Below are 12007 nucleotides of genomic sequence, written 5' to 3' on the forward strand. Positions count from 1 at the left end.
TGTTCCTAGCAACCAATCACAATGCTTGCTTCTATCCTTGAGAACTCACCTTTCATAAACATTCCCCACCCACCCCCACATTTTCATCCTATTAAAAAGTAGTTTAGACCGGGACACTCTTCTCTATATGCTTCTGTATATAACAGGAGAAAGCTTTTCTTTTTAAGTGATGGCTTTTAGTTGATCAGGTGAACGAATGAAGAGCACGAAGCTTTCCTGTTAATCATGGAGGGAGGGTTGCACCCTAGGTATAGACCCATTAGGCTACACACTTTCAGCAGAAGCAATGTTGCCCAAAGCACAGAAAAGGATCAATAGTAAGACAAAGAAATGAAAGGTCTAAGGCAGGGATAGGCAACCTTGGCTATTTTATGACTGGTGGACTTCAACTCCCAGAATTCCTGAGCCAGCCAGGCTGAGGGGAAAGGGAGAGGTTTCCAAGCTGAGCTATGCTGGCTCAGGAATTCTGGGAGTTGAAGTCCAGCAGTCATAAAAGAGCCAAGGTTGCCTACCCCTGGTCTAAGGCAAGAAAAGGAAACATAGCTAAAATTAGTTTTTGATTTGTCCCTTCAAGTCATTCTTGATTGCTGGTGACTGCCTGGTTTACTCCCTGCAGTTTTTTTGGCAAGATTTCTAGAAATGGCTTATCCTGTTTCCTTATATTCCTATTTCCCAGGGGTAAGAGAGAACTGGCCCAAGATCACCAAGCTGGGTTCACGCCTAAGGTTAACTTAAACTCAAGGATCTCCTAGTTTCTTGTCTGGTGCCTTAACCACTAGACCAGGGGTCTTCAAACTTGGCCCTTTTATGACTTATGGACTTCAACTCCCAGAATTCCTCAGTCAGCATGCCTGGCTGAGGAATTCTGGGAGTTGAAGTCCACAAGTCATAAAAGGGCCGAGTTTTAAGACCCCTGCACTAGACCAAACTGGCTTTCTGAAACCAGTTTAAGCCAACACAATTCATGATACTTCTTCATATGTTTCTATTCTTGCAAACCATCCTTGCTTGTCTCATGTTGATATGTGGATTCATTCCTTGTCCTTTAAAAAAAGAACTTCTCAACTCTCTTCCTGAGGATCTCATCATTCTGTCTTCATCTTCACCATCCTTCAAATGCTTTTATATATATATATATATATATATATATAAGAAAAAGGTCTTTGGTTATTCGGGTTTTCTCCCACGTAAAATTGAAAGTGTCTTGGTGACGTATTAACGAAGCCATTCGTGATCTTCAGGCTGGTGTTTTCGGCTTCATGCCTCTAGGAGCAATGCTCCTAGCAATGCTCCTAGAAGCACATTGCTCCTAGAAGCACAAAGCTGAAAACAGCAGCCTGAAGATGACAAACAGGACTTCATCGAAACGTCGCCAAGACACTTTCAATTTTACATGGGAGAAAGCCCGAATAACCAAAGACCTACGTACAAACACCTGCGAAAACCTCAGAAAACAAATATATATATACAAATTTCTTTTTCTGACAAAGAATTAAAGAATTAAATTGGGAGACTAAGATGGAGATTGTGAAAAGTAAAACTGCAGTATAGCAGTTAAAAAATGTCAAGGTGTAATCAATTAGACATCTGTCTGAAAAACTTCCTGCATATATATATATATATATATATGTTTTCTGAGGTTTTCGCGGGTATTTGTATATAGGTCTTTGGTTGTTCGGGTTTTCTCCCGCGTAAAATTGGAAGTGTCTTGGCAACGTTTCGACGAAGTCACATTCGTCATCTTCAGGCTGGTGTTTTTAGCTTCTTGCTTTGAGCAGCAATGTGTGGTTTTAGCTGTTTCTTCCTTTTAACTGCCAGTGAGGGTATGAACTGATTGGATGGGAGCTTGGCTGTGTTCTGATTGGGTGGAGGTGTGTTCTGAATGGTTAGGGGCTTGGCTGTGCTCTGATTGGCTGGGGGAGTGTTCTGTTTGGTTGTGCTCAGGTTAGTCTGAGTTGCAGAGGGGTTTAAGATTTTGGGGTTAGGGAGTCGTTTGTCAATAAGGGCAGGTTTCCAAATGGCTGGTAGGCGGGAGGTATCATCTCGCTTGTTCATGCTGTGTGGGCGTTTTTCTATCTCGATGGCTTCTCTGATTATTCTGTTATTAAAATGTTCACTTTTGGCAATGGTTCTGGTATTTTTAAAGTCAATTTCGTGTCCTGTGGCTTTAAGGTGTTGGACCAGGGAAGAAATCATCCAGATGCCCTAAACTCTATGGTCTCCCCAAGATACACAAAGAAGGAACCCCACTCAGACCTATAGTCAGCTCCATAGGCTCACCTCTACAAAACCTAGCCAAATTTCTCGCCAAACAACTACAGCCCTATGCAGAATCCATCACCTCACACGTAAAAAACTCATTCCAGTTTATAGAGATCATAAAGAAACAAAGCTTACAGCCCAGCGACCTACTAGTGAGCTTCGATGTCATATCCCTCTTCACCCAAGTGCCTATCAAAGAAGCCTTGACAGCTATTCAAAACAAATATAACCCCCCCCAAACACATCTTAGATCTGACCAACCACTGCCTATCCAACACATACTTCATCTATAATGGACAAAAATACAAACAAACAGAAGGAGCACCCATGGGATCACCCCTCTCACCTGTCATTGCCAACCTCTACATGGAACACTTTGAAACCCAAGCTCTAGAAAAATCGGATCACAAACCCAAACTCTGGCTCAGATATGTAGACGACACCTTCATAATCTGGCCACATGGGAAAGAAAAACTGGACAACTTCCTCACACACCTCAACAGCCTACACCCCAAAATACAGTTCACCATGGAAACAGAAGCTAACAACCAACTTCCCTTCCTGGATGTCTTAGTCTACAAGAAATCCAATGGCTCCCTAGGACACACCATCTACCAGAAGAAAACACACACAAACCGCTATCTGCACGCTCTCTCACACCACCACCCAGCACAGATCAACTCTGTAGCCAAGACACTCATCTCCAGAACAAAACGCTTAGCTGACGAACAACACCTAAAACCCGAACTACACACTCTCACCAATGTACTAACATCCAATGGATTCCATAGAAATAAGATTACAAACCTAATCCAAAAAGAAACCCCCACTAAAATCCAAGACAAAGAACAAGAAAACGGCAAAGCCCTCCTCCCATACATAAAAGGCACACAGACAGAATCAGTAAGATCCTCCATAAACACAACATCAAAACAGCATTCTGCACAAACAGAAAAATATCCACCATCCTTAGAAACCCCAAAGATAAAATTGAATTAGAAAATCAAGGAGTATACGAAATCCCATGCACCACTTGTCCCACCACATACATCGGACAAACCAACAGAAGAATAAGTGCACGCATTGAAGAACATAAGAACTCAGTCAAAAAAGAGGAACCAACATCTTCCCTGGTCCAACACCTTAAAGCCACAGGACATGAAATTGACTTTAAAAATACCAGAACCATTGCCAAAAGTGAACATTTTAATAACAGAATAATCAGAGAAGCCATCGAGATAGAAAAACGCCCACACAGCATGAACAAGCGAGATGATACCTCCCGCCTACCAGCCATTTGGAAACCTGCCCTTATTGACAAACGACTCCCTAACCCCAAAATCTTAAACCCCTCTGCAACTCAGACTAACCTGAGCACAACCAAACAGAACACTCCCCCAGCCAATCAGAGCACAGCCAAGCCCCTAACCATTCAGAACACACCTCCACCCAATCAGAACACAGCCAAGCTCCCATCCAATCAGTTCATACCCTCACTGGCAGTTACAAGGAAGAAACAGCTAAAACCACACATTGCTGCTCAAAGCAAGAAGCTAAAAACACCAGCCTGAAGATGACGAATGTGACTTCGTCGAAACGTTGCCAAGACACTTCCAATTTTACGCGGGAGAAAACCCGAACAACCAAAGACCTATATATATATATATATATATATATATATATATATATATATATATATATATATATATTCTCACTATATGACTAATATCATATTAAGATTTAATCAACTGATTCATTTGTTAGCTTGATTATTTTTCAAAATTTCATTCAATCGTGTTCAAAATTTTATTCAGTTCCATTTTGCCAATTCTGGCAAAATTTCAGAAACTCTGAGACTGTGAATCCTAGTCCTGCCTTAGGAACAAAGCCAGTTGGGTGATCTTGGACCAATTCCTCTTTCTTAACCTTATGAAGGAGGCAATGTAAAACCATTTCTGAAATCTTGCCAAGAAAACTCAACCCAATCAGGCTTCCCTTGCTTAGACAATAAGGGTTGTACTGTTCCAAACACAAAGATGACAAACATCAAGCTATATTTTTGCTACCTGAACTTCAGCAGTATGTTTGTTTTAATCTGGATATAAGGGTGGACTGGAAGTGTGCTTAGTGCAAACTAATTGGAAATTACCCAGAGTAATTTTATAACATGGTTGAGGCTGTAAAGTGACATGAACTACCTTATCAAGGTAAATTAGGTTCTGTCTTTGTCTCATCAAGGAGAATCACTTTGGTTGTGGAGAATACTGGGCTTCTGTAAGGGGAATCAAAGCTACTCTGCATATTGTTTAGGCCAGTGATGGCGAACCTTTTAGACACCGAGTGCCCAAAAACTGCCCGCCTGCCCCGTTCTGCCCCTGCCATGCCTGCCCCGCCTACCCCGCCCTGCCCGTCCAAAGGCCCACCTACTGCCTCCACGGCCTGCCGCAGCTGATCACCCAGATGGCCCTGCAGCACCATAGCGGCCATGCCCTCCATCTGCACCCCACATCATCTGCGTGCGATGGGGCACAAGGATGGAGTCCTGTCCCTGCTGCCCTGCTGCCCTGTCCTTGGCTGCATTGTTCTATGCGGGCCGCACCCAGGGGTGACTCTCCTCCAGGGAGGCTGCTGGTGAGGAGGGGGCCGTGGGAGAGGTGGGGCTGGGGTGATGGTGCATGTGCCCACAGAGAGGGTTCTGCGTGCCACTTCTGGCATGCATGCCATAGTTTCGCCACCACTGGTTTAGGCTCATTTCCAGACTTATTAGGGTAATGAAATGTTTTGATTGCCCTGGGTAATGGCTTGGGTCAACAAACATACAAAACTAGTAAGAGTCTAGCTAGAAGCTTGCTTGTTTTTGGAGGGTAACCATAAACTGGAAGCAAATCGTATTTAAATGATGAAAGCAATAAAATTGAGACTTTATTAGGAGTATTGTACTGTCACATATAGAATTCCTTTTGTCAAAATGATCAAACAGATTTGGTATATTACTGGGACAACCTTTAATGTGACCTCACATAATTCCCTTCAAGGAATCTTTATGTCTGCAAGGGGAAAAGGCTGCAATATTTACATTGTTTATATAAAGAAGTGTAAAGCGTATGGAGACAAACACAAGCCTGGAATTTAAATGTTGTTGGCGATTTGGGGACAGGGAGGGACATTCACATATGATACAGGTAGTCCTTGACTTACAACCACAACTGAACCCCAAATTTCTGTTATTAAGTGAGGCAGTTGTTAAGTGAGTTTTGTCTGATTTTATGATCTTTCCAGGCACAACTTGTTAAGTGAATCACTGCAGTTGTTAAGTTAGTAATACAGCTGTTAAGTGAATCTGGCTTCCCCATTGATTTTACTTCTCAGAAGGTCACAAAAGCTGATCACATGACCCTGGGCACTGCAACCATCATAAATATGAGGCCGCTGCCAAGGACTGTTTTTTAATCACGTGACCATGGGAACACTGCAATAGTCATAAGCGTGAAAAGTGGTCATAAGTTTTTTTTCCAGTTCCATTGTAACTTAAATGGTCACTAAACCAACGGTTGTAAGTTCAGCCCTACCTGTACATGATTATCCTCCCAAAGCCAAAGATTATTAAAAGCTTGAACAGGCGTTGCAAAGGTTGCGTAGAGAGAAGTCCTTGTTTTAATCAAGAACTGTAACTTCTTAAAGAGTTGTGAGTGAAACAGTGCCCCCTAAATAGAAAAAGGGTACAACTTCCTCCCCATTGAAATTCGCCTTGAGGGTAGTGTTGATATGATTAAGGTCAAAAATCACATTTCCCCCATTGTAATCCACAAACACAGTAATCTTTCCAGAGGTGCTGTGAACCCTGCCAGGATCAGTTTCCAGGTGCCGAAGCCACCAGAGACCCATTTGCCAAATCCGTTCTTCAGGGACAAGCATGAGATTTCCTTTTCTCTTCACAGACTTCCCAGCTATCCCAACAGCCCATTCCCTTTGTGTGCCATACTTCACTTCAAAGTAATGTTTCCCTGATCGGAATCCAGGAGACCCCAGCACACAGGGGCTGCTGTTGAATCTCTCCGGATTGTCTGGCACAACTTGGGGGACACCCACATTTTTCACAGTCTTCTTGTTTGCTGACACAACCAGTGAGCTGAATGCTGTGTTTGAGTCAAACGTCACATCAGCTGCAAGAAGAGAGACAGAACATCAGAAGGCAAATCAAATTCTGGGTGGGCGACATCACTGAACACGTTATTACCCACCCACCCTCCCAAATTAGAGAGCTAAGAAAGGCCACAAATATCCCTGCTTCATCTCCCATGTCTGCGTTCTTCATAAACCCAAGATTTTTTAAATAGTGCTTTATAGAGAGATATAGTGCAATAAAGGTTGACCGTTTTTCCAATGATAATGAAAAACTCTGCTCCCCTAAAACAAGTCAGAAATTAAGTGATCGGTAAGAGGGGCACTGTGGCTTTTTAGAACACAAAATCCCCCACACTCGCCTCCCAAAAACTCACACTCGCGAATTACAGAATAATGTATGTACAGTGTGTAATGTATAATAGTGTATGTTTAGTCTCACACACACATATATGTGTGATATGAGCTGTGGTGGTGTAGTGGGTAGAATCGAGTATTGCAGGTGAACTCTGCCCACAGCCTGGAGTTCAAGTCTCACTGGCTCAAGCCCACAGCCTTCCGTCCTTCTGAGGTCGGTAAAATGAGGACCCAGATCATTGGGGGAGGCAATATGCTGACTCTGTAACTGCTTAGAGAGGGCTGTAAAGCACTGTGAAGCGGTATATAATATTGTTATTGCTATGACACAACAAATGCTGTGATCTTCAGTTCTCCAATATGGTTCATTTTTACCACTAGCCTTGGTTTTTACAAGTAGTTGATTAGAGGCAGTTGGTTTTCAAGAACCATTGTTAAAAAAGCTTCTGACCACTCAAAAAGGGCACTTTGGCTGCCTATAGTTCTGGGGTCACTGAAGAAACTATTTTGCCCTCCAACTAGCAGAGGTTGAGAAACACTGCTCTATGTCAAAGCCTAGCACAGGGGTAGGCAACCTTGGCTTTTTTATGACTCGTGGACTTCAACTCCCAGAATTCCTGACCCAGCATGGCTCAGCTTGGAAACCTCTCCCTTTCCCCTCAGCATGGTTGGCTCAGGAATTCTGGGAGTTGAAGTCCACAAGTCAAAAAAGAGCCTACCCCTGGTCTAGCAGATCTTATGCATCTCAAGGCCACATTTGAGTCTGTTTATTTATTATTAGACTTCTATACCACCCATCTCGCCAATGTGACTCTAGGCCAGAGGTCCCCAACCTTTTGGGCACCAGGGACCGGTTCCGTGAAGAGAGGTTTTTCCGCACACCAGAGGGGGCGTGGTTTCCCATGCTGCTTGCATCTCACGGATGGGGTTTCACTTGTTTGTGCAGACCAGTTGCTAGCAGGCTGTGGCCCGGTATTGGTCCATGGACCGGGGTTGGGGACCCATGCTCTAGGCAGCTTATGGTGTCAGAATAAAGGAAAATGCCGTCTCACAGCTCAAGCGGACTTAAAGTTGCCTCTTTTATGGATTACTGGGGATGAAAGCAAAATCATGGGAATACAGTACAAAAAAAAATGTTTCTGGGACAGGTGCAAGCAGGGAAAGCCAATGTTTGTTAGTTAAATTTTACATGACTTTGTTGTCTCTTCCCTCCACAATAGATAGATAGGTAGATAGGTAGATAGATGGATGGATGGATAGATAGATAGATAGATAGATAGATAGATAGATAGATAGATAGATAGATGATAGAGATTTATTTGATTTCTATAGCCGCCCATCTCAACAAGTGACTCTGATGTTAGGAATGCCCTTGTTGGATCATATGAAGGAGGCCAGGGAATATCTAGAGATCCAACTTAGTTGCAATGAGATTGTCTGGCATTATTGTTCACCTGACCCAACTGATCTTGGAGAAGGACATCTACCTTTCTTCTCAATTAAGATGCTTTAAAATCTGGCAATACTTACCTTTCCCCCCTCCCCCCCCCGCCCACCAATCTTATTTAACCCAGCTGTTACCTCTTTTCCATATCCCAGGGGGTGAAGCTAGAGCTTTTCCACCATTTTCCTGGTCAGCAAAAAAGCATAGTGTGAACAGGAGTATGTAACAGAGTCCTAAATGTGGACAGAGCACAAAGGCAAGAATTTGTAAGGCATGTTTATATTGTCTTATAGATGGTAAAGTTTGACTGACAGAAAAAACTGGGTGTAATTTAGCCCTTGTTGTCACAAGTAGTGTGCGGATAGTCCTCAACTTGCCATGGATTCTGAAAAAGCTACTTACGACATGGATTTGAAGTTCCAGCATTGAGATCCATATCCCCGCTCAGATCCACAATCCTGCCCATGGTCATATGAGTGCATTTTGAGTGCTGAATTTATGACCTTTTGCCATGTCCCGTGGTCACGTGGCCACAATTTATGGCATTTTTAACAAAAACCAGCATGTACTTCCAGGTTCCAGCAAAAAAAAAAAAAAAAACAACCCTCCCCTTAACAAACAATGGATTTGCTTGACCACTGTGGCATTTGGTTAACAGCCATGGGGTTCCTTTTAAAACCATCACATAAACCAGGGGTAGGCAACCTTGGCTCTTTTATGACTCGTGGGCTTCAACTCCCAGAATTCCTGAGCCAGCACGCTCAACTTGGAAACCTCTCCCTTTCCCCTCAGCATAGCTGGCTCAGGAATTCTGGGAGTTGAAATCCACGAGTCATAAAAGAGCCAAGGTTGCCTACCCCTGACATATACCTTATGATTGCTGCAAAAAAGCTTGCAAAATTGAATATAGTCATGTGACGATCCACTTAACGACCATCAGGATTTACAATTGAAATTGTGGGCTCAGTCATGGGCAGGATTATCTGTAATATATTGCACATCTTGGAAATGTTCTGACTTTTGTTTCCTGGTTACCCAAATATATAGTATTGTTCTGTTTGGAAAAGAGATTTAGAGAAGACCGACTGGTTGATAAATACACAATGGGATGTATTTCCTTTTCCTTCCTAAGATAGATGTGTCTCTCCCAGCAATCTACAGGGATCAAGCCTTCGCTAATACATGAACAAAATATGACAAAAAGTATATGACTCAGTGATGACCAAAACAGAAAAAATGTTTTGCTACATATAAAGGCATTATCTTTATATTTTTATCCCACTTTTTATATACATACATACATACATACATACATCCTCCCCCTGTCTCTCTCCCGATAGCTAACAGAGTGGGAGAGAGCCTGTGGCTTAGAGGTTATAACAACTGCCTAACATGCAGGTAAGCCCAGGTTCGAATCTCAGAAGAGTAAGTCTGGCTGAAGAGAGTTAATGGAACTCGAAATAGCTATACCAGTTCTCTCTTTATTCTTTGTTAGCAACCTAAAAATACATACATACATATATATATAATTGAAGGTAGCAAACATACCTAATGGAATAAGAATGTTTGATCGGACTGGAGAAAAGTGTGCCTTATATGATCAAAGGGGCACACTGGAGTTTATTTTTGCACAAAAGTGAGCTGAAAGTGTTGATAGAGCAAAAACAAACCACAACCTTTTTCTTTACCTGTGAGCTTCCACAGGACTTTCTTTGTTTGTAGGAAGTATAGACTAAATTGGAGCCCAGCAGAAGGAGACATGATCGTTATAAGCTTTCGTTTCCTACAGAAGGGAGAAAATAAGTACTGTAAATGATAAAATGGATTTAGGACTTAGTTCAAGTGAATCCAGAGCATGCCGTACAATGTCATCATTTTTTATTCTAAAGTTTTGCTGTGAATGATCTGACACAGTTCATTCCCAGATTTGGCAGATGACCAACAAATAAAATTTTGAAGACTTTTGTGAATTACAAAAGGATTGAAATCCAAAACTTTCCTTCTGTTTTGCAATGAGTTGGTTGAACACTCAAGCAACGTTTCAGGAAGGATTGCAGCACAGGTTTTTCATAGAAGGACATGCAAAGTGTTGCACAATTCCACACAACAGCTTCCAAAAGACCTTGTGTAGTCTCCTGCTAGAATTTTATCGGCTTGAGTTTAGACAGTTCCCCCCCCCCCGTTTAAGAACATCTGACTTTTAAAGACAACCCCTAGATATTAATGGGCTTGCCTGTTTCAAAATGGCAGACAACTGATTTGTTACAGTACTTAAACAGCAGATGGCTAACTGGTAACATGATGTAATACAAAATGGCAGATGACATTCTCCTTCCTTGAGCCCACAAACAGTTGAAGCTATGCAATGCTTTCATGAGCATCATAAAGTAGTGTGTCTGTGTTTTTTAGTGCAATATACAGCCTGTTTTCAATGGTTTGTGGAAACATAGTGCAGCTTCAGCAGTTTGACAGGTTGTGGAAGGCGAATGCCTTTTGCCACTTTAAGTTTGATCATTTTGAGTTCAGGATGGTGAGAGATTGAATTCCAGTAGGTTCTCTTTGGATTAGGTTTTCCTTGCTGGAAGTTTGTTTTATAAATTCTAATTAGCATTTCCTCATTTCTCCACTTTTTTTAGGGGAAAGTAATGAATATGCCATTAGAAGCAAAACAAGGGGGAAAATTGGCATTGCTCAGAGTTTATTTTAATCACTCAAAATTTAAGCCACAACTTGCTGATGACTACTGCTTCTACAGATAGTTCTCAACTTACAACCACAATTGGGATCAGAATTTCAGTCACTAAGCAATGCAGTTGCTAAGCAAATCATCATGTGACTGGACCCAATTTTATGATCAGTTTTACTGTAAGTAAATCTGGCTTAATAATAATAATAATAACAACAACAACAACAACAACCACCACCAATGGAGAAAATACCATAAAGGCAATCAACATCTGGGCAATTCCAGTCATTAGATACACAGCTAGAATAGTGGGCTAGACTCAAGCAGAACTAAAAGCAATGGATAGGAAGACCAGAAAAATAATGACAATGAATCATGCCCTTCATCCATCCAGTGACATTGACAGACTTTATCTACCAAGGCAAATAGGTGGGCGTGGAATGCTGCAAGTACATCAGATGGTTGAAGAAGAATGGCTTTGGAAGAATATCTGAAGGACAGTGATGACAATGCACTGAAATTAGTATATCAGGAAGATTTACTGACTACTGGAGAGACCAAACTGGCCTACAAGAAAGACCAAATGAAGAACAGAATAGAGGCATGGGAAGACAAAGCACTACATGGCCAGTACATTAAAAAAAATAGCTGGGAAAACAGATAATAACAAGACCTGGCAATGGCTAAGATAAGGAAAATTGAAGAAACAGACCGAGGGACTAATTCTGGCTGCACAAGACCAAGCCTTAAGGACAAATGCATATAAAGTCAAAATTGAGAAGACAGCAACAGACAGTAAGTGCCGCCTATGCAAAGAAGCTAAAGAAACAGTGGATCACCTGGTAAGCTGCTGCAAAAAGATCGCACAGACTGACTACAAGCAGCGGCATGACAAAGTAGAAACAATGGTGCATTGGAATATCTGCACGAAATATCATTTGCCTGTAAGCAAGAACTGGCAGGATCATAAAATAGAGAAAGTCATAGAAAATGATAAAGTTAAACAGCTCTGGGACTTCAGAATTCAAACAGACAAGCACCTGCAACATAACACCCCATACTTAACAACTGTAGATAAGAAAGACAAAAAAGTCTGGATAGTGGACGTGGCAGTGCCTGGAGACAGCAGAATAGAC

The 12007-nt window shown here is 42.0% G+C and overlaps 1 protein-coding gene across 1 annotated transcript; it reads right to left on the reverse strand.

Annotated features, from left to right (window-relative positions):
* Nucleotides 1–5745: 5745 nt before the first annotated feature.
* On the reverse strand, nucleotides 5746–9946 carry LOC120315972 (vespryn). The gene is made up of 3 exons (XM_039361062.1): nucleotides 9874–9946; nucleotides 8323–8418; nucleotides 5746–6425 (listed from the first exon to the last, which is right to left on the reverse strand). Exons 1-3 carry the CDS (start codon nucleotides 9944–9946, stop codon nucleotides 5938–5940), a joined length of 657 nt encoding a protein of 218 aa, XP_039216996.1. The 3' UTR covers nucleotides 5746–5937.
* Nucleotides 9947–12007: the final 2061 nt, after the last annotated feature.

Source organism: Crotalus tigris, unplaced genomic scaffold (genome assembly GCF_016545835.1).
Source record: "Crotalus tigris isolate CLP2741 ecotype Arizona unplaced genomic scaffold, ASM1654583v1 scf7180000019189.1338056, whole genome shotgun sequence".
NCBI classification, from domain to species: Eukaryota; Metazoa; Chordata; class Lepidosauria; order Squamata; family Viperidae; genus Crotalus; species Crotalus tigris.

What these genes read in the sequence shown, in the direction of transcription:
- LOC120315972 (XM_039361062.1), bottom strand. Translation starts at nt 9,946, where the DNA reads ATGTCTCCTTCTGCTGGGCTCCAATTTAGTCTATACTTCCTACAAACA. An exon ending in AGTCCTGTGGAAGCTCACAG is followed by an intron (nt 8,419 to 9,873) that starts GTAAAGAAAAAG and finishes GTCCACATTTAG; the next exon opens with GACTCTGTTACATACTCCTG. An exon ending in CCCTGGGATATGGAAAAGAG is followed by an intron (nt 6,426 to 8,322) that starts GTAACAGCTGGG and finishes CTCTTCTTGCAG; the next exon opens with CTGATGTGACGTTTGACTCA.